This window comes from Falco rusticolus, chromosome 2 (genome assembly GCF_015220075.1).
Source record: "Falco rusticolus isolate bFalRus1 chromosome 2, bFalRus1.pri, whole genome shotgun sequence".
Classification (NCBI taxonomy): Eukaryota; Metazoa; Chordata; class Aves; order Falconiformes; family Falconidae; genus Falco; species Falco rusticolus.
In genome coordinates this window covers 70,490,178-70,513,252 of record NC_051188.1, presented here as the reverse complement: position 1 = coordinate 70,513,252, position 23,075 = coordinate 70,490,178, and the positions used below count along the sequence as shown (strand labels likewise).

Genomic DNA, 23,075 nt, shown 5'->3' with positions numbered 1-23,075 from the left:
TTTGTTAAATTGTAACATTGATCTTCATTGTTCACTGATCTAGGTCCAGAACTTCAGTAAACCAGTCTTAATTCCGCCTAATGAATCCAGATATATTTTTACACTTCATTTTATGCCTTCCACATCATCTGTTCATATAGATAATAATATTTTACTTATCACCAATGCTTCTAAATTTCACCTACCTGTCCGAGCATACACAGGATTTTTAGATGTAAGTATTTTCCTTTTTTTAGCTACTTTTAGAGGCAGACTTCATAGGACTGTTTTTAATTCTTTATTCTATTTCTATAGGAGTATGGCTTCTTTAATTTCAAAATCATTTTATCAGTTCTTTCCTTAAACAGCTTTGGTTACTGCTGAAAAATTCTTTTTTGTTCCCTTTAGTTTTACACAGAAAATGTATAGAACTTTGAGACTGTTATGGCACTGCTGTATTAGACTTATTAATGCATTTGTTAATGAGCTTAGAGTTTGAGCACATTTTGTATTTAACTTATGCTAAAATACCTTTACCAATCTTTCTAGTACTTTGTACTGCCTCCAAAAACTGAGGAACGATTTATAGATTTTGGCATATTGAGTGCAACAGAAGCTACCAGCATTTTATTTGCAGTCATCAACAGCAATCCGATAGAGGTAAGGATGGATTTATTTTTAGTTTGCCTTTTAAAAAAAATTTGTGTCGGTGGTGTTACTGAAAACAGTACCTTTTGTCCTTTTTAAGCTGGCTATAAAAAGTTGGCATATTATAGGGGATGGTTTGGCCATAGAACTTTTAACAACTGAAAAGGGAAACAGAACAACGATAATTGCAAACCACCATGAACTCCAAAACGCTGGTGCATCCGATCAGTCTTCAGTAAGTAATCCTTTGATTCCATTGCTTAAAGCCAGATTTAGGGCGGGGGGGGGGGGGGGGGGGGGGGGGGGAGAAGAAACAAATCTGTGCGACTTCTCGTGGTTTCATTTTAGCAGGGAGGAGGGAGGATAAGAATTCCTAATTTTTGTCTGAATTTGATTATGATAAAGCATGTAGAATTTTGAAAACTTGCTTTAAGTAGCAGTATTATGTTCAGATTGGTTAGATCTTGAAAGAGGAAACTTCAGAAGTAGTAACGTCCATGTCAGATTACATTAATCATTTATCTGGGAATAGTGGAATGTATCACCTCAGGGAATAGATAATTTTTGTGTTAGTAACTTGTGTTTGAATTCTTATTTTTACCTCCTGACAGTTATTTCAAATGGATTTCGATTCAGTTTAAAGAAATAAGAGGATGTTGGGAAGTTTTTTTAGTGAAATTTCTTTCCATTTAATGCAATGCAATGGATGACACTTTTTCTACCATTTACAGGTGATACTAGCATCAGGTTATTACGCTGTGTTTAGAGTAAAACTAATAGCAAAAGAACTTGAAGGAATTCATGATGGAGCTGTACAAATCACAACAGATTATGAGGTATATTCATGGGTGTTGCTCAAATGATATGTTTAATTTTTAAGCATGAAGTTTTAAGAGTTCTGTTAGTGGACTGATTGCAATATCAGGGAGAAGCTGAGGTTGGAAGGGACCTCTGGAGGTCAAATTATGTCTGCAGGCTAACCCTGTATCAAATGACAGTAATGCTACTTATGCCGTGTCTTCTCTGAAGGAATGAAGAATGACTTACATCATGATTTTCATTTGGCTTTCAGGAATACCCATTTAAATCTGACCTAATGCCTTGAGGTATGGGTTCTTTAATGATTTGACACATCCTCAAAGCATCAATGCATGGATCTCTTGGCATTACACGTCACAATAATATGCTTTTTGGTACTATTGAGTGCCAAACTGAGCTATAATTTCAGAGGTGTTTTGTCAAAACCCAATGTGAAAGTCATTTTGGAGAAACTGCTGTTTGCTGACAGTTTAAGAACTCTGTTTCATCTACTAAGATTAGTAAGGGAGAGAAGAACTACTAGTTAATTCTTAATTTTGTATATCTTCTAATGCATAATGGAGATTCTAATACATAATGGAATTTGTATTTAATAGGATGAGATATGTAGAAAAAAGTGACACTGTGCTTATGAAGTTGGGAGATGATATAGCTTATTATGTGGTTCTGACGAAGCTACAGAAAATAGGATATTCCTAATTTCTGCCAGTTATCTGAGATTTTAAGTTTGTTTTTTTTAATATGTCCATATGTGTATGTGACCCTTCAGTTGTTTTCCTGCTTGTTCTTACAAGAACAAGAATTTTATTTTATTGCTTGTTTTTACAGATGATTTTACTTGTATTGGTAGCTTTAATAATACACAGAAAGTTTCTCATTGCCATCCTTTGCATGCTCTTTTTTCTAAGTCTATGTCTATCTTGAGGTCTTAACAAACTTCTAATGTGTTTTTGAGAAGTTTGGTATATGCTCTTCCCTCATACTCATTTACTTTAAGGCGAGATCCCCGTTTTCCAACAAAGTAACCCCCATTCAAGTGAGACCTATATAATGCCCCATTAAAGACCTTATATCTTGACTGTGGTTTTGCATCCCGTATAGAATGGTGCCAAGTATGACTGAGCAAAATGCTTCCTGACATTAGGGAGTGACTGTTCTGAATACGATGGTGTGTCAAAACCTTAATTCATGTCTCCATGTTTTCAATGTGTATGTAAACTCAGACTACACTAATTGTAGAATTTCAGGGGTTTGTTAATCTATGCAATTTAAAAGTGGAAGAGACGTTTAAAGACTGGAATTTAAGTATTTTTTTTCTAAACTTTTCTTTTTTTTTTTTATTTTTCCAGATTTTAACTATACCAGTGAAGGCTGTGATTGCTGTAGGCTCACTGACCTGCTCCCCAAAACATGTTTTTCTTCCACCTGCTTTTCCAGTAAGAGAGTTGGCTCATAGCGTTACATGTTTGGGTTTTTGGGTTTTTTTTTCCTGTGTTTTTTATTTATCTGTCCTTTTCAAAAGAAACTGCTATCTTGAATTGTTGCATGTCAAATTGCTGGACAGATTGTGCTACTGAACTGTTACAATTCAGTTTGTTTCTACTTTCTGGTTGTGGGTTTTTTTTTTTTCTCCCAAGCACGAGTTATCCCTGCCTTTTCTTTTACTGCCTACTTGAATGGGATCTTGGAATACTGATATGGTTACAAACCTGGTTCTTTGCAGCTTCGTTCTAACATAGCTGTGGTCACTTGGTTATTAGCAGTTTGTATGTGTTAGCACCAAGAGTAGGAAGAGAGATGAAATTGGACAAATGTATTTTTCAAATTCCTGAAGTGTAATACCAGTACAAAAGACAGCAAAGTCAGCTAATAAACCAGTGTTCTAGTATAAGAAGCCCTTGATCTCTATGGAAGCATCATTGTATTGTTTCCACACTGAAAGTAGATCTTCTTGAGGGTACAGGGTGGAGTACATGAACAGGAAAGCAAGCAAGCTGTGTGGGTCTGCCGTTCTCTGCAAAAGTACATAAATGGCTGCTTTCATCCCTGTGCCTGCAGTAGTGTGTATTCAGTGAGGGCTGAAAGCAGCTTCTTTGCTCAGGGCTACAGACTCAAGCAGCAAGCTATTAACCAGATAATACTTTTCTCTTGGCATTCAGCATAACCATAGAAGCATCTGCAGTCAAGGTCCGTATTAATTTTGCAACTGGTATTTCATTGAAGTCTGAACTTTGTGTGACTTCCTGATGAGTGGGAATGTAATATTATGGAGAATTGTAGGGAGAGAGATTGAAAACAGGGGAAAAAAGGTAGCAAAAAGGAGACAGAGACGGCAGTTTTCTGAAAGGGTAAAACTAACTCCATGCATGTCATTGGAAATGTTTTTTTGTTTCCTTGTCTGTCCTGCATAGTCTGTCATAGAGCACTGCCTGTTCTCACTTCCTCTTCCAATAGCTCCTCCGTATCTCCTGCTTATCTTTACAATTTGTGTACTCTTAAATAGTAATGTTTCATGGGCACTTTATCAAATGCTGTACCTCATGTCTAGTAGAGAAATGATAATTTTTTTTAAATAGTAATGAAATAGATCTGCTTGGAGGAAGATAGGTCGGTCAGCAGGACTTCAGTAGATCAATGCTACTTTTGTGCCGTTATCCATTCTACCTCCCTTCTGATCTCCTACTTCACATTGTTCTGAAGTCTTTTGCTACTCTTGAGGTCAAACGCTCATGCCTACAGCTGCAAATATCACTTGTTATTTTTTATGTTTACAATCTGTGTTTCCTATTTGACTGTATGGCTTCACCGTTGTATAGGTGTTTGTTACGCTGACTACTATATCTATAACTTCATCTACGAACTGCTCCATAAGCCTTTGATAAACTGGAGTAACTTAAAGATCTATGTCCCTTTCTTTCACCAAAGAAAAGATCTTCTATATTCTGTATCCTAATTTATATATCCTGATTCCTGGCAAGATCGTTGTCCCTTTTGAATGCCAAACTAAAATGTTTTGTTCCATTTTGGGCCATAAAGAAGTAGATTTTGAACGTCCCTTTATTTTATTCTAACTGGATGGCTAAAGAGCTTCTTGATGTATCTTAGTATAAGCCCAAGGTCTTGGGTCAGCTTGATTTGAGTTTCTTTTTGTATGTATGTGTTCCATTTGTTTGCTTTTGTTTTGTCTTGTCAGGCAGTATTTCTTGTAGCACCTGTGTTTCTCAGCCTCGCTGTCATCACTCTTTCTCATCCCCAGGCTTCTGTGATTTTTATCGGATTCATGCTCTTTTCCAGTAATGTTTTCACATGATTATTCATTCAGGGGACCTTTGGGCTCCTGCATTTTGTTTGGGAGTACAGATTCAGACATAATTATCACCTTTGACAAGATTCTAGACTGCTGTGTTCAAGCCCCAATCTTTTCAAGACAGTTATCTTCACTTACTACCTCTGTTAGCTGATCACTTAGCTCTTTTGATATTTGAGAACATTAACAGCAGACTTTTCCTTTTTCTTGGACTAATTTCAAACTAAACTTGTAATCACTGAATTCATGATACAGAGCAACTAAATGCAGGAGTAATGCCTCCATTACTTATGAAAATAAGCCTAGAATAGTATCAGTTCTAGCTTCAGTGTTTGGTATAGGAATTTGACAACTATAATGTCCAGGAATAACCAGGTGCTACAATTTTAGTAAGACTTGCTTTTCAGTTCATACCTAGGATGTACCTGGTTCCAAGTGCTGTCTGTTTATAATTGTAGCGTATTTATCCCTAAGTCTGATCTCTGTTGTTTTGTTGAAGTTTGTCTGCAGTACATTAATAGTGTATACAGGCCTTGTAAAGATCAGTGTCTCGATTAAAACAAGTCTTGGCTGTGTTGACTTCTGCATTATAATGGTGTTTATAGCTCCCAGTGGCACCTCTCAACTCTTCCCTGATCAAAGCTCATCTTTGAGGACCTGTATGCTAAATAGCATTGTTCTGTTTTTCTTACTACTGATGCCTAAAGTCTTCTTCCCTTACCTGTTGTTTCATGTCTAAATGCTGCGTAAGGGTCTTAGTAAAATACTGTTCATTTGTTCTGTGGAGTTTAACAAACCTTTATCTTGCCCAGTTGAGGGCAGTTTGTTACTCGTAGGATTTTAAGCTCAGATGTACCTCCTGTTCAGTTTAACAGGACTATAATGTTCAGAGATTTATTCCTATAGTTTCTTTCCCTCGGCAGTTGCTACTATTAAGACTGTTAGAGTATGTGACAATTTCCTGAGGCCACAGTCACATTTTGAGCCTGCAAAAGTACATTTCTTCTATGTCTCCACTTCCTTACCTTAGAGAAATTTTTAAAAAGCTGAAAGTATTGATTTAAGTGGAACATGAAAAACTCTAGTCATGTTCATTAGAAGGTAGTCTTGGGTATTTATATTTGCTTGTATTCGTTTATTTTATATAAATCTGAAATCTTGTCACCGGTCCTGAGTTACACTTTTTTGTTTGTTTGGTTTGGTTTTTATGTATCGTTTACTCTATACTTGTCAGGGCTGGGTTTTGAGATAAGGTGAAAAACAGGGCCACAGAATCATTGATTTACAAGTGAGGGCAGGGGGACAGCTTGAGCATTGCAGTGATTCTGATTGTGGCAAACAATTGAACTACCAATGCTCTATGCTCAAAAGATAAAATAATGTTTCACTCAGAAGAGGGGGTCAGATGTAAAAATGTGGGGAAAAAACTTGCATTTTCCTTTAAAATGTTGTCAGTTTAGTGCCTGGTATCTTAATTTCATTGGGAGTGAGAAGGATGGTTGTACCTGTGTTTTTAAATGCCCTCTGCCACCCGTGGTGTTTGTAATCTGCAGCTTCACTTTACTGTTCCTATCAGGTTATTCCTAATTACTAGCAAGTATGTACTAGATCTGTTACAAGAAGCTTGTTTCCCTTTTGTAATAGGAGCCTTAGAAAACCGAAGTTTTCTCTTGCCTTTCCTCCTCTGGTACTTTTTTAACATGATTTGATTAAGTCGAACTGTTGTCCTAGCTCTTCAAGATGCTTAAGGTGTACTTCATTTTGAAAGAGGGATGAACTGTGTTTGGAAGCAGATGGAGGAAAGAATACAACTTCATAGAAACTTACCTTGAAGTGTTACAAGTGGCATTTTAAGATAGCATAGTTTAAAATCTCAGTTTAACGTTTCTGCTCTGCTGTGGTCTTTGCCAGCCTGCATAAATAAATACATATGCTAGGGAAAATGCATATCCTGCAGACTTTTTTCATCTTTTCTTTTATTTAGGGGAAAGTAGTTCACCAGAGCCTGAACATTATGAACTCCTTTTCTCAGAAAGTGAAAATACAACACATACGCTCCCTGTCAGAAGATGTAAGGTTTTATTATAAGAGGCTAAGAAGTAATAAAGAAGATTTAGAACCAGGAAAAAAATCAAAGGTTTGTTTCTGCCTTATTTCTACATGTTTACAAGTTCTCTCTTTATGTATAGCATGTGTTACGTTTCTGTGGTCATCAGAAATCTTCTTTCTTTTTTCTTTGGTCACTAGATTTACTGTGCTGTTTTGCAACTGATCTGTTCTTATCTGTTTTGCAGATTGCAAATATTTATTTTGATCCTGGTTTACAGTGTGGAGATCATTGTTATGTAGGATTGCCTTTTTTGCCTAAATGTAAGTAGCGTTCAACTTTAAAATGAAAATCTTTTTTTTTTAAAAAAAAACGTTTTCTCATTAAGCAACGATTTTACATGAAGAATTTAAGAACCACGTTATTTTTTACAGCGGAATCTAAAGTTCAGCACAGCATAACAATGCAAGAAGATGCATGGGATTCTGACTGGGATTTGCATGAGAACTTATTCAAAGAATGGACAGAAATAAAAGAGAACTCAAGCCATAGGTAAGTATTTTATCTCTGTTACTTTCTTAGGCCTTAAATCACTAGATAGTTTTCTGTTATGTGTGCAAGTTTTCCTAATATTGCAGCGCTCTTTGAGAGGGGGCCAGGGAGGAGTTACTTGGCCTTCTCTGCAAAACCTTTAAAGAGAACATTTTAAAAGTTAAAAAACCATAATGATTTCCTCAAGTCAAACACAACGCAAAAAAAATGGCTATTCACTGGAGTGTGCTGCAGTTTTTGCAAAGATGGCAAGAGCAAGGCAGTCTCTACTCCTGCAAAAATGTCCAAAACCAGATTATACTGTATGCTCAGTACCCCTGCTTAATCTGTTTTAAAGTAGTAACCTCAATATCGCCCTAAGATTTCCTAAAGTTTTCAATTGCTGCTATTCTGAGATTATTGAATTTCAGTGAATTATCAAATTGTCTGGTGTTTTTCCTTGAGATTTGCTAAATAGGAGGTGATTAATGATTGCTAAAAAGTTAAACTCTGTGGGCTGCTGTATAGCTTTTAAACATCTGCTTTCTCATACACAAAGTGATTTAATCTCCAATAGATGCAAGTTAGCATTAACAGCAAGTGCATGTGACTCTTGTGATGGTAGCACCCAGACTACCATTTCATAAAAAGCAGGCATATTTGTGGAGAAACAAAGTGACTTGTATGTAGCTAAATACAGTAACAGAAGTATACCTCCTTTATCACTTTTTTGTTATAATGCTGATACATTAATAACTCCTGAACTACTCTGATCTAAACAGAATCCTGTATTTAGCCACATCAGTAACTTTCAAGAATGTCCTATCATCTACAGTAAGAGGACAGTAAAGGGAAAGCCTACTAAAACTGCTTCTGCATAAGTAGCAGTTTTAGCTAGGGAAAAAAAAAAAAAAAAGTGCTTTAATATTATTTAATATAATATATAATATGAATATGTAATGCTTTTAAAGAGAGTTAAAATTAACCAGATATCCAGGGTAGCATTCAGCAAAGGAGAAACTGCTCCTTCTAAATACAGAGGCGTTCTGACTTGGGCAGTTGGAGTCTTTCCAAAAATACTTCTCTAGGTTTGAAGTGTAGCATTTCCTCTGTTGCTGACTGGAGAACTCAATAGCCTTGTTTCAGCTCATGGTGGAGAGCCTGTAGGAAAACAGGAACCAAAGTCTGTTGCAGGGGTTGGTTAATAGTGAAGAACTTAATTCACTGATGGAAATAGTAGCTGGCAACAAGTGTAGCTAGTTCAGATTTGCCTTAGATTTGTTAGACAGGCGTATAGGTGCCTACTCAGTGTATCCATTGCAGCTAGGGTACATGTACAGATTTACTGTACGTTATGCATATGCAAGCAAAAGAAGTTTTCTGGATAATGGATGTATGAATGTAGTACTGGAAACTGACTGTAGCAGGACTGATATTTTTCCTTTCTACTGTTTATACCTTTGCGAATCAAATATATTTTGGGTTATTTTTTTTTTCAGATATAGATCTGAATCTCAGTTATATTCTCAACATATGTTCCTGCAATAGTAAGAGCTGGGCACTTCCTAATGAAACATAAAATTTGTGTCTCACTGTCTGGAGAGCAATGATTTAAGTGAATACCAAAAGATTTATGATGCAGTGCATAAGTTCTGCCATATTTTTCAGCTCACCTTTATCCATAAATTGGCCACAACAGAACTTGGAATGGATGAATGTTGACAGCGATAGTTAATAGAGAACATCTTTAGAATCTTTGGATTGGTCTCCTACAGCATATTCTGGTGGCTTCTGTTGTGCTTTTTAATAACAGTACATATGTGCAGAGCTCAGTGGGTTTTTTTAATTGCGTATAATATCATGTACCGTGCTATTTCTCAAACTAATGTTTTCAGGGTGCTTTTAAGCCCTCTGTTTTTCCTAAGCTTTTCCTATTTTACTGCTATAAAGTAAGTTTTCTAACTGTTTCTCCAGACTGAATGCTGTATTTGAAGTAGACACAGATCTTCAGAAGGATGTCCAGATGAAAATTACAGCAGAAATGGCCTGGCCTTCCATACTTAGTTCACCACGCCATCTAAGCTTCCCTCTTACCAATACAAACGGTTCATCAGTAAGTTATTTTGTTGATGTTATCATTTTGTAGAGACTGCATTTTAATAGGTATTTCTAATCACATTAATCATAATGTAAACTTAAAAAAAAATGTGTTTTTGAATAGGAAGAAGAAATTTTTTTAGAAAATCCAGCTGACGTTCCTGTGTATGTTCAGTTCCTTCCCGTAGCTCTGTATTCTAACCCATCCACCTTTGTCGATAAAATGTTGGAACGGTAAGTATTGTTTTAGAGTACTTAGGGCATTCTCACTCTGTAGCAAAAGGCATTTCAGAAAAAATGGATGCAGTATTTGGCAGCTGTGTTGGTAGTTTGTGTTGGCCGCTTCTAGTTGAGAACCGAATCTAGGCTGGTTGCCATTAAACACACATCTGTATTTTTTGCTAAGTTAAAATGATGTTTACATTCCTTCCTTAACTTGATGGGGGGATCAAATTATCTTCAGCTGCATATTGTTTGAGTCCTACCATAGGTTCCTGATTTGCGCTAAAATCCATAAATGCAAGTATGTCATCATGTTCCCTGATCTAAAGGGGAAAAAAAAAATAATTGCATGTCTGTTGCAGATTTAATTTGAGTAAACCATCTAATTTCAATCTGAGGACTTTAGAGTTCCAGGTCTTCAGAAATTGCGTAAGTATTTCAATACATTCTTTATATTTTTAAGTTTAGGAATTTTAATGTTTTAATAAGAGTCCAGTTGTACATGTATTCAAGTTCAGGTATTAGCATGTATGAAAAATGTGATACTTCTGTTGGATGTTTTCAGGAAATTGGGAAAAGTGGTATTTCCTCAAATATAACAGTTAAAATGTCACTTTTTCTGTATCCTTACATTATAATATGATTGTGGAAGTTACAGAAAAACTGCATTCATTCATCCTTTTACTGATACAGGATTATTTTATTCAGTGTAGTGGTTGCTAATTCTAAAATTAGCAAAGTATTAAGTTTTCCACTGCTTTGTTCTTTAAGTGATTTGAGTTTTGAGGCCAACTTTAAGTGTGTGCTTTTTCATGTAGAGCACACCACATCCTGAACACTTTCTTTTCGCATCCAATATACATGCATTTTCCCCTTCATATGCAGTTTGGTTTAGATTAGCAATTCGATGCTTGCACAGTGTCTAACAGCAAAGTTAGAAAAATACACTTTTCCAAAAATGTTTTAACAATGGAAAATTTTGAAGATAGAAAATGTTACGTACTAGTTTAATGCTAATTTACTGTTTAAAATATGCATTTAAGAACTTCTGAACTCTTTCTTCTACTAGAACTTCATGAATCCACATGGGTGTAGTTTAGGTCTGTTCTGTCTTGCTGTGTTCTGCTTCTTAATAAACACAGATAGTTTACTAATAAATAGGGCAATTCTTGTGCTGTCAGATTTTCTGGTTAAAAACCCAGTATATGTCATTGGGTAGTACACTTGATGACATGACTGATTTTTCTGTCTAAAATAATGTCATTTCTAACAAATACTTTTAAAAATGGGAATTTTTTTACATATATCGCTTTGTTTTCCCCCGCTGTCTTAAGGTCCAGCCACTACAGAGCACTGTAGGACTTGCAAAGGGCCTGGCTCGTCATTCAGTTTTAAGCCTAATACTAAAGCCTGGTGAGAGAAAGTCTGTCAAAGTAAAGTTCACTCCAGTTCTTAATAAAACTGTTTCATCATTAATTGTTGTCAGGTATGACAGATGTTTCTGAAATGTGTGTGAGTGTTTCTGATGTTTTTTATTTATATGTAAGATAATACTTGAGATCAGCTGTCAATAAGAAACTATTGCTTTTAGAAGAATAATTGTAGAAGATAACTGGAGAAAGATTTACTTTAAATGTAATTGTGATATGTTTTATAGTAGTTAAACTGTATTCAGTATATACTTTGTAATGTAAATATATAATACACTGTTACACTTAACACAGAATTACAGAATGATTTGGGTTGGAAGGGACCTTTAAAGGTCATCTAGTTCACCCTCTCCTGCAGTCAGCAGGGACACTTCAACTAGATCAGTTTGATCAAAGCCCCATCCAGCCTGACCTCGAATGCTACCAGGGATGGGGCATCTCCTGCTTTTCTGGGCAACCTGTGTCAGTGTTTCACCACTCTCACCGTAAAGCATTTCTTCTTTATATCTAGTCTGAATCAGCCCTCCTTTAGTTTAAAACCATTACCCCTTGTCCATGCACTACGGGCTGTACTAAAAAGTCTGTTTTCATCTCTCTTATAAGCCCCCTTTAAGTGTTGAAAGGCCACAATCAGGTCTCCCTGCAGCCTTCTCTTCTCCAGGCTGAACAGCCCCAATTCTCTCAGCCTGTCATCATAGGAGAGGTGCTTCATCCCTCTGATCATTTTTGTGGCCCCTCTCTGGACCTGCTCCAACAGGTCCATGTCTCTCCTGTGCTGAGGGCCCCAGAGCTGGGTGCAGCACTGCAGGTGGGGTCTCACCGGAGCAGAGCAGAGGGGCGGAATCACCTCCCTCGACCTGCTGGCTGCGCTGCTTTTGATGCAGCCCAGGTTGACTTTCTGGGCTGTAGTGCACATTGTCAGCTCACGTCCAATTTTTCATCCACCAATGCTTGGAGACTTGAATTCTTAAATACATACTACGCTACTTTGAAAGTAGGGACTCTAGTTACGTATAGATGCCATTTGCAAGATCAAGCTGCAGTGCAAGTTTAATCTTTCTAGTAAAGATGTCTGAATAATCGTTTCACTTTTGCATCAGGTGTGATATATTAATATGATGTTGAAATACTAGCTAACTAGTACTACTTTTGCATCAGGTGTGATATATTAATATGATGTTGAAATACTAGCTAACTAGTACTTCATTGGGGTTTATATTTGTGTGCTGTGTTGTGAATTATGTTCTTGTCTTGCAAACGTTTTGTTTGAGACTCCCACTATTTACTTCCATATTGTGGGGAATTAATTATCTGTGGAACTGGTTGTATTTCTGTCCTCCAGATTTGTGATACAACTTTGTAGTCTGTAGAGAAGCTTGCAAGAGCAATAGGCTGCATGATCCTTTTATGAATGTTTCCCCTTTTTCTTTCTACACAGAAATAATTTGACTGTAGTAGATGCCATAATGGTACACGGCCAAGGAACGACTGAGAGCTTGAAGGTTGCAGGCAAACCTCCTGGTCCAGGAAGTTCTTTACGCTTTAAAATCACAGAAGCATTATTAAAAGACTGCTCAGAAAGTGAGTACTTCTTGAGCTACTGTGCTGAACAGAAAATAAATTACATTTTACATGTTCAACTTGAAATGTGTGGAAGTACTTCTAATGCTCCAGAAATTTAATTCCTTTAAATACATTAAAAATGCTTATTTACTGAGGCAGAAAATGAAATATTTTACCTTTTTAATTTTAGTGTGAAAATTAGGAAAAACAAAGCAAAAGCAGGTCTTGATCCACTAAAATTCAAGGTAGAGGAGGTGAAGATCCTAGAGCATTTACTAGGATAATTTCTGATTCCTAAATTGAAGTCAAATTGGGTCACAGATGCAACTTCCTGTGTATTTTTTTTTTTTCTCCCCTCACACCTTCAGAATTTTATGCTCATAGCCAACAGGGAAAAAGGTGTAGGGTATGTTCCGTGATGAAAATTAAATTGCAGCCAGTTTCTACTCTGGGATCAGAGGTGTTCTGCTCTGTGGCCCCAGGCTTGCTTCTGGGAGGAGACCTTATAGTAGCTGTATTATCAAAGGAACCGGTAAAAAGGTTTAGTTGTATCTGCTATTAAAATCTGCTTTGCTATTTTGTGGTTTTCCAGACATATTTGTCAGGTGCCATGTTAATTATTATCGGAGATTATTCTGCTTTTTTTGAGGGACGAGTAAGAAAACTTTGAGTAAAGCTTAGTCATTACCTCTCACATGTTGTGGTTTAGGGATTTTTTTTTTTGCTAATAAGGTACGTGTAGCTCAGGCACGGGTTTCATTCTTGAGACACAAAAAAAAGTTTTAATTCTCCTCACGCTGGAACTTTTCATGGAATATCACAACACTAAGCAGGACATCAAAGAACTTTACAGCCCGGATAATTTTTTTTGTGAGGCAGCAGCGCTGTCAGAGTTTTGGGCTTTGTGTTTTTCCCTGATGAGTTAGAGGGCTCTGTAATTGTACAAGTGATGAGAATCTGGCTGCAGAGATGGGTTCCTGCAGGTTACATTAAGGTTTCCATGGGCCTTGGTAGTCCCCTTTCCGGCTGCAATACTGACAAGAGCTCTCTTCTGCTGTAGAATGTGAATATAGTGAAGGATAACTGTTTAGCACGACGCTAACCACTTTCTGCTGTTTGATTCTAGAAATGAAATACAAAGAACCAAATTTCACACTGAGAAGAACATTTAAAGTGGAAAACACAGGGCAGCTGCAGATTAATGTGAAAACTGTGGAAATCAGTGGCTATACATGTGAAGGATATGGATTTAAAGTAGTGAACTGTCATGAGTTTGCACTAAGTGCCAATGGTTCTAAAGACATCGTCATATTGTAAGTGGTTTTTCTTACATCTAAGGGGAGTCTTGCATTAGGAATTCTGTATACCTAATTCTGTTTCGTGGGAAAGCTATAGGTTAAATTCTGAGGTTTCTTTACTTAAACTTTGAGGTTTTGAGGGTTGTTGGGTTTTTTACAACTTAAAACATAACGTTTTTCTCTCTTCTTGCAAACACTGTTAACTAGGTTTTCATGACTGACTCTAGTATTACTTTTATTCCTATACAGTAAGTATAACTTACTGAGTTGTAATAGTGATGTTACATGGCTTTTTATAAATTTCCTTCATTTGGATTGTGAATGCACATGAGATCTAGATTTACATATGTTTGGTGCATTGCAGTATATAGAAAAGAGTCTGTAGTCTAGGAATTATTATTGTAATGCACAGCATTTTAGTCTTGACCATTTTGTCCGTTGCCATAACGATAGTGATTGTTGAATTCTGACAGTTTTTATTGTAAAAGATTTAGGCACCAAACAATGATCTTTTAAAACGGCTTGGATGTAAAGTTAACTATTCAGAATATGGTATCTAAAAAGTTCAGTAGATGATTCTGTTCTGCAGAAGGATGTACAAAATAACTGCAGACAGTGAAACTTCACTGGTTTTTCTGCAACAGTCTTAGTCTGTGGTGAAACAGGAGTGTAGCAGTGATGTTTTTGAAAAGGCATGCAGTTGTGAATTAAAGATGAAATGTTTAAAAACTATAGCTCACACAGCGGTTATTCCATTGCTTGCTTACAGCTGCTGTTAATTTTTTACTGCATTCATAGTTTTATTTTAACAGATTTGGTCAAAAATTAATTTCAGTCATAATATATCTTCATATGGTATATCGGGGTAATCTAGTATCAGAAGTGTTACGCATAAGTGTTTATGAACTTAGTCAAACACATCTTGAGGTATTTGAAAGATACTTGTAAGTATTTTTAGGCTAACTGCATGGATGATTATTAGTTGTATTAATAAGGCTATTTGTTACAAATGTTTGATTGAAATGCCAGTCATGGCAGTAATGGATGGAGTTCTTTTGGGTTTTTTTAAAGTTATAAATAATATAACTTACTTCAAACTTCCATACTTTCCATATAAAAAGTTCTAATGTGCTTTACTTTGGTTTCAGGTTTACACCTGATTTCACTGCTTCCAGAGTCATACGTGAATTAAAATTCATCACTGCAGGAGGCTCTGAATTTGTATTTGTCTTGAATGCATCCCTTCCATATCACATGTTGGCAACATGTGCCGAAGCGCTACCCAGGCCCAACTGGGAACTGGCACTGTATATAATCATCTCAGGAATAATGAGGTAGTGTGGATGCGTGTGTTCTTACCAGTATATGTGCGCAAACTACCCCTGCTTGAATATAGGTTACAGAGAAGTATATGTGTATTCAGGCTATAATTGGTGTAAAATTAAATGGGCTGAGGTCTAAAGGGACAAAAAAATTAATAAACGCTCATATGGATTGAGTGTGAACAGTTTAAGGCTGAGAAGTACTGACTTTCTGCTCAAATTGAGGATAAAAAAATATACTTCTTGCTTGGGCCTATTTCCTTAAGTGAGTTGCATACTCCTGTTAACCCTGGTAAAGTATAGGGTTTTTTTCAATAAATAATTGAGCCAAACTTGAATCAAATTAGGTATTAAAGCACTGCTGACCATGAATTCCCATAGAAATTTAAGCATCCTCCTGGAGTATTGTGCTTTAGAGAGATATGAGGCAGTGACTGTAATGAGCTTAGCAGATGCCTTGGATGAATTTAACTTTGCTGCCACTTGTATGTGACAGACAACTGGTGATACTAATAATGGGATTTCTGAGAACTGAAGAGTATTGTTTGCAACACTGCACACTCGGAGGTTATGTAGTAGCATATTAATACACTTTTTTCTCAGCAAACAGATGTGTGTTAGCTATGACTGTTTAAAATAGGCGTTGAAAATTGCACTGCATTGTCCTAGTCTTAACTTCTACCTATCTTTATTTATTTGAAATCTGAGGTTATAAACAATGTGTCCCTGCCCACCTCTTTGTGGTGAGATACTTTTCCCCACTGCTTTTACCCAGAGAAAACCCTAGCATAGAAACTTCTCAGTATAGATTGTTACTTATCAGTAACAACACATGCTTAATGTTAAGCTTGTATCGCAGTGAGAGATGGAGTGCTGCTCTAGATGCCTGTGATGAAAAAGTGCTTTTTCTGTGTGCTGCAAATCCAAAGCACTATCACAGATTTGTAATATTCCTCCTTTTTTTTTTTTTTTTTTTTTTTTTTCATTTTAAGACACTGGCTTTTCCATTTTGTAGTACTATGTTTTGTAAATGTTCGGTTAGGCTGCCTTTCCTTCTAGGCATTGATAAAAGAAATTGAGAAGATAAAGTTACAGCCTGCTGCTTTTTTTATTATTTTTTAATTATTATTTTTCAGCACTTTCCTAAGTAATGCAGTGTTGCTTAGGAAACTGTATTTTCCTGACTAACAGGAAAATTATTGTTACTTAGGAAACTTTGTTTCCTCACTAACACTGTGTTACTTAGGAAAGTGCTGAGTGAGTACTTACGTGGCTTTCTTCTGTATATTTGCTAGAAATTTGTAAGATTAGTTTCACTTTATTTTATTGACAGAGTGAATAATGGTTGGCAGCTCAGGGGTGTAGTTTGCTCAGATAAATCTGTGTGTCCTGTATTTATTAGTTAGACTTTACAAAAATACAAAATCCGAATCCTTTCCCTCACTATTTTTCCTACAAGTACAAAACATACTTCTTAGCAGCAAACTAGAGAAGAGTGCTAATGTGACCATTTCATAATACTCCAAGGATCCTGCGCATAGACAGCCTCTAACTCCTGTAGGTGTTTGCTAGTTGCCACTAAAACAATACTTCCTTGTTGCTGCAAAGCTATCCTTAATTTCTAGGAACAAACAAGCCCAAGAGTTTGCCTAGTTTCTATTCTTAATTTGATAAGATGGTGTTTATTGTTACCTTCCCTGAAACACTATTGTTTTGGATTGTTACCATACTTGTGGCTCCAAATTTTGAAGTTCAACTTGATAGGATATGTAAAAACACAACAAAGGAGCTAGTCCTTTTTGTGAAGAACTTACCAACTGGGCATATGTGTGCTCCCAGGTGAAATCACGAGGGGAAAGAGGGATGTACCAAGGTCATGGGTGTCTAGACTGTGTTACTCCCTGCTGTCTGGTGGTCCTCACACTAATTTGTCTTGCAATTTAAATGACATGAACACTTCAGGCTAGTTACTTTTTTCAATAATATTTTTTTTAAAAAGCAAAAAAAAATCACCACTGCTCCCACCACCATACCAAAACCAGAAAATGCAATTAAAAAGACCACAAAACAAGATTTGTTCTGTTTTTCACTTAAAATCTGGTATTCATTTATCAAAGCACTGAAGTTGGCTTATGTGGAGGGAGTTGAGTCCTTACCCAGAGAGTGGCAGAGAAGCCCTCAGGGTGACCTTTTGCTGCAGCCTGCCCTGTCCGACCTCTGTGGAACCCAGCACTGATACCGCGAGGGGAGTGCTGTGGCACCCAGGGAGGGACAGTGCCACCCAGCCCACCAAAGCCCTGGGCACTCCATCCCAAGTTTGTGTAGCGCCGTGGTGGTAGAGATGTGATGCTCTTGTTGGTATTGTTCCTGTGAAACCTTCCAATACATCACAGATTAAAATTAACAAGTGAAGGAGATTATTCTTACATCCCAAAGTGGCGCCCAAGGCAAGGACTACTCTTGAGTAACAGTTTGTGTAAGCTTGTCTGAAAAATTCCCCTATTTCCTTAACTTTTCTGTTGCTTGTTAACGTTTTGGATGAAAATTTTCTTTTCTACCTGCTGCCATCTGGTTGTGCATGTAGAATCCTTCTTAATCCCCAGGGCAGGGAAAAAACACTGATAACCAGCTATCAACAGCTGGCTTGGTCTCCAGAGTTTCTTGTATTTTTGGTAATAGTTAAAATTTGAAATAGGATATCTAGACTAGATTCTTTTAGCTAAAATTAAGCAAGAGGTATCTCATCCTTTTGTGTGAATTGATGCTGGTTTTCAAAACATTTGGCTTAAAAGAACTGGCAGTCAGAACGGGAGAGAACAGAAACTGAAGTTGCTAATTTAACGTTCTTTTCACATAAACTTTCTAGGGTAATAGGCAAGGCAAGCTTTAGTCATCGCCATTGTGTCTCCTCCCTCTGAAACCCCCACCTGTTAGAAGATGAAATCTGTAGCAGTGTGATGGAGGTCTCTGCAGTGGTTTTATTGCTTCATTCAAAAATATAGTTCACTGCAGTGCGTTATGTAAGTGGAGAACTCCCAAACACGGTATTGCAGCAGATGCAGTTAGTTGTAAAACTTGAAATAATGCTCTTAAATTTTACTTCTCTGAGCAGCAGTAAAATTCTCTGCACAGGGTCTCTGCTTTTGAAATGAAATTGCACCAACGAGCTGTGAGAGCTGCTGACCACTTGGATGCCATTTTAGTATCTTAATTATATTTCCTCTTTTACTTTTGAATTAATATTCTTGGCAACTGCGTGTCAGACTTGCATCTAGCTTCCATTCTGGGGGTTAGTGCCATGTATATCATGCTAGACTTGTGTGGTTCATGTTTCTATCCGACAGAGTTGTGGTTTGGATGCAATTTTCAGCTTTTCAGTACAAGATACAAACTTTTTTTCATGTGTGATTAGATTCAAACCATAAAATGTTCCAAATTAAGAAATACTTAGATGACTGCCTCTCTTCTCTGTAGTGTACTCTTCCTCTTGGTAATTGGAACAGCCTATCTAGAAGCTCAAGGAATATGGGAACCATTTCGGAGACGCTTGTCCTTTGAGGCCTCAAACGCTCCTTTCGATATGGGAAGGCCACTTGATCTCAGGAGAATAGTTGGAATTTCATCTGATGGAAAGTACGTATACATTTGGGGGGTTCGTGAGATGTTTTCATCTTTTTTTCCTCTTTAGTTATAAGGCCAGTAAGAAAGTAATACTGCTCTTTAGAACAGGTGAATGAATAAAGATCCTTCCAGTTACTTATAAAAAAGATGGCTTCAGTAAAAAGTTGGATTTTTGTGATTGTGAGGAATATGCATCTTTTGGAAAGAAAGAAAAAAAACAACCAAAACCAAACCCTGTCAAGTTTCCTGTTACTATTCTTGAAAATGAAAGGTATGGACTGCAGAAAAATTGCAGGCCAGAAGTTCCTCCCTTTGGTGTCTTAAGTTAAAAAAAGATCTTCTCCTTTCAGTGTTTCCTCCAAGTACGTTGACTCATTTTACTGTGTTTTTGTTCATACGTATAGCAGGCAAGTGAGCAGGAAACGGTAAAGGCTACTGACTTGTCAAACAAGTTTTCGGCTCTTTTGTTGGTTATACACCAAGAACCAGTGTAGTTCAGGGTTTCTTTTGGACGTAGTGGTGGGTTTTTTTCATGTGGAAGATGGAAACATTGTAAAGTATATGACAACACTTTTTGTTCTTCCAGTTTGAATGCGCTTGGATCAGATTCAAATCAGAGTTCATCCAGAGGGATCTATGGAGCAGGCAGTTCATCTTCACGATCCAGTGCAGGGAATCATAAACAATGCAGTGCAACAGCACACCTTCACAGCAATAGAAATGCACCTGATGTTGAAAACATCAAATCCAAAAACAGTTCCAGCATACCTAATAGGACTTCAGCACAAGCAGCTTCCATGCAGTCAGTGAACAGAGCGGGCCCCTTCCCCTTGGATTCAGGTGCTGCGGCTCAGAGTCATGCCGCGGGCAGAAAAGCCAAGGGGATGAGGCAGAGCCAGCAGCCGACGCAGCAGCAGCAGCCGCCAGCTTTGGCAGAGCAGCCCCTCCAGCAACCCCCAGCATCCGGGCCCCAGCAGCAAGAGCAACAGACTGAAAGTGCTTTGCCACAGCTACCGCTGCTCAGCCCACCTCATGGCGAGTGTGCCAGCAGCAGAAGGCACAGCTCAGAGGATTCAGATCTCACTGGGCTCATAGAAACTATGGAAAAAGACTTTGACCACCCAGAATCCCCTTCCCCAGATGTGTTTACAGAGCAGCCCCCATCTCCACTAGCAAAAAACAAAGGTAATACAATTCTGCTTTTTTTTTTTTTTTTTTTAACAGGATGATTCATTATGTAAGCCAAGAACAAGATTTAATCAACTGTAAAGGTCATGTTTTCATAGCACGGAACGTGATAGCTTCTCAGCTGTTCCCTGCCCTGCTGTATGGGCCTGTGTCTTGAACACTTCCTTTATTTCATGGCACTGAAGTTCTCTGTGCAGTGCTAGGTTGTAATTCTTAATGCAAAAGTTCTGGAACATTTTGATATAAGCAAGCGTGGATATTTAGACATCTGACCCTCTGAAGAGGAGACATGCTTTTGGTTGCTACTCCTTTGTCTTTGGGTTAGCATCCCTCCCTCCCACCTCCATCATCTGTGCTTGGGACTGCGGGTTGAGGAAAGGAAAAGGGAGCTGTCCTGGTGTATTATGGAAACCGGGACAGGGAGAAAGGCAGGAGGGAATGAGAGAGAGAGAGATGGGTAAATCCCTGTGGTATTGTTTGGGAATGGAATTCTTCATGCCCAGACTTGCAGTTCTTGAAAATCCTTGATGTCAGGTGGTCAGCAAATTAATATGACACCTGTGTTTATAAGTTGCATTCATCTTTGCATGAGCTTAGAGCTGAGTTTGAATTGTTTATGCACCTTCTCAATTGTCTAATGCTTGAAAGAACGTACTGATTTTTGTAGATTAGATGCATTCAGACTTTTAACATTGTGTCATTTATTTTCCTTCTTAAAAATGCTTTCTTAGAGTATAACTTCTAATCATGCTGTTTGTATTAGCCATTTCAGTTGTGTCCCAGAGTTATGTGGTTATAAATGTAATGTTTTATTTCTAAGTCATTTTTTTCACTTTTTTCTAACAATGCTATTGTACAGAAATGGTACTGATACTTGTTGCTTATTTGAGAGGAAGTTAAGAAAATGAATGATGGGAGGGCACATAAACCCTGAAGCACCTGTATGATCACACTCCACCAAAGAGGAAAGCTTCACTCTTTTAAGTAGTGACGAGCAGAAAGTTTTTAATTAGTTCAGAGTGGATGTGGTGATGTATCTGGACTTTCCAAGTGGAGACTCTGAAGTGATGAGAGCTTTTGGGATCCTGCTGAAATACACTACTTTTTCTGGGCTGTTCTTTTTCAGTTTAGACAAGGGGCTGTGGGTGGGGGAATTAATCTTTAAGAGAGTTATTACCAGTTCGTCAGGTATTCATTCCATGAAAGCTAAATGGTACTTAGCAAATGACATGGCTGTAGGTGAGTTTCATGGGCAGCATCTGTGTTAGCAAGTAGTGTGGTATTGGAGCTCTGGAAAGCAAAATGCCTGGTAGCGAGGGTACGATGTCCTCATGGGGCATGTCCAAGTGGATTTATGGTGGTAAATCAGCTCCTGTACTGAATGCCTGAAAGGGCTGGGACCACTTCTGGAGTGCATCTCCCATCTGTAGTTCAACCTAAACCCAAACCAGCTCTTCCACTCAGGTACTGCCGCGCAGCGTGGCTGCTGCACGGCAGGGAGAGACCACTGAGCTTGGTTTCAAAAGCCTATTCCTGATCCAAATGATGTGGTGTACCTATGGTAACATTTTTGTACCTATAGCAGTTTCTAGCAGTCTGTGTGTTGGGAACTTGTCTTAGCAAATAGTTGCTTCTAAGTGTTGATTACATTTTTCAGCTATATTTAAATAATTTTCTTGAGATGGGTGCTTCTATTGATTTGTCTATCCAATGATAAATTACTTAGCCCTTAATCACTTACATGGGTTCCATTTTTTGGCATTACTTTCCTGTTTTTTCACTTTCTTCTGATTACAAATTCATTCAGATAAATTTACTTTTTTCCTCCTGTTACGGAGGCTTTGCATCATCTGTGCTTTGACATGGTATATGGAATATTTAAACATACTCTGTATTGCAAAATCTATTATGAATGTTACATTTTGCAATCCAGATAGTTCTATTGACCTCTTCATTGTCTTAGATCAATGAGTCAGATGTATGCATGTAGACTTCTTTTTTAAAGACTTGTAGACAAGTTTTAGAAAAAACCCCAACATTATAAGCTGTAACTTGGCTCATAAAAGCTCAATGCATCAAATAAAACTTGCCCGTTTCCATTGCCCTCTTTAAAAATGTAAAACCATAGAGGAAGTTCCGTTATCTGTCTGGATCTACATACACACGCTGGTATTTTCTTTAGATAAATAGCTACAGCTAGTCACAAACTTGTGCAGAAGCAGCAGCTTCTGGGCTGAAGCTGGTGGTCCCAGCATCCTGGGCAGGGTTCCCGTCTTTATAGTCTTCTCTTTCAGCTTGCTAATACTTGGGCCCTAGCAGACTGCTGTGGAGGCTGTATTAGATTTTTGTTAAGCAGCTGCTTTATGTTACATTGTTATGTCATGATAACATTTTATGTAGATTTTTCTAGTGATGAATATTAAACTGTTTGGCAGTCCTGAACGTAGACTAAGTGTGAAGCAAGTCTTAGAACGAAGCCTTCTGAGGCAAGAGCAGAATACCCCCAATAAGCCGAAAGCCAACCTTCAGAAAATTTGTGTACAAAGATCTACTTCTATTTACACTTTCATTTGCATTCACGCTAAAAAGAATATTATCTCTGATTTTGTTGTTCTTGATACTGAAAACATTGCTAATAAGCCTAAAAAAACCCAAACCGTTTGAAGGCACGGCCCTTTAATATGTATCTGGCATTTGCCAAAACACTGAAGGCAAAATTATGATTTGGTACAAACTTTACCTGAGGGATGTTTTGCCAAATGAAATACAACAGCTATCGTTTTGCTTCCAGACTTAATTCCAACTTGTGCGGGTACAAATCCCAGAAGAGGCTGAATCCACGTAGCGCAGGTTGAGCCTTTACTTGAGTGAACCTTTAAGTCCATCCTGGAAGCTGTGCGCAGGCACTGTGTGGCTTAGAAGTGAGAATGCTTAGTCTGAAGGGCAGTGTCGAAGATCTGACTGGTAAAGGCATATATTACATCTAATGAAAGACATAAGAAT

The 23,075-nt window shown here is 37.6% G+C and overlaps 1 protein-coding gene across 1 annotated transcript in view; it reads left to right on the top strand.

Moving 5' to 3' along the window:
- TMEM131 (transmembrane protein 131) overlaps positions 1-23,075 on the top strand; it is a 103,273-nt gene that overhangs the window by 67,084 nt on the left and 13,114 nt on the right. Inside the window, exons 15-31 of the mRNA XM_037376075.1 lie at positions 44-214; positions 529-639; positions 728-862; positions 1,359-1,463; positions 2,796-2,882; positions 6,738-6,890; positions 7,048-7,123; positions 7,235-7,352; positions 9,306-9,444; positions 9,553-9,662; positions 10,013-10,079; positions 10,985-11,136; positions 12,519-12,661; positions 13,770-13,956; positions 15,090-15,275; positions 18,738-18,896; positions 19,471-20,069. Coding sequence (XP_037231972.1) covers positions 44-214; positions 529-639; positions 728-862; positions 1,359-1,463; positions 2,796-2,882; positions 6,738-6,890; positions 7,048-7,123; positions 7,235-7,352; positions 9,306-9,444; positions 9,553-9,662; positions 10,013-10,079; positions 10,985-11,136; positions 12,519-12,661; positions 13,770-13,956; positions 15,090-15,275; positions 18,738-18,896; positions 19,471-20,069 — 2,698 coding nt within the window. The remainder of the gene's footprint in view (positions 1-43; positions 215-528; positions 640-727; positions 863-1,358; positions 1,464-2,795; positions 2,883-6,737; positions 6,891-7,047; positions 7,124-7,234; positions 7,353-9,305; positions 9,445-9,552; positions 9,663-10,012; positions 10,080-10,984; positions 11,137-12,518; positions 12,662-13,769; positions 13,957-15,089; positions 15,276-18,737; positions 18,897-19,470; positions 20,070-23,075) is intronic.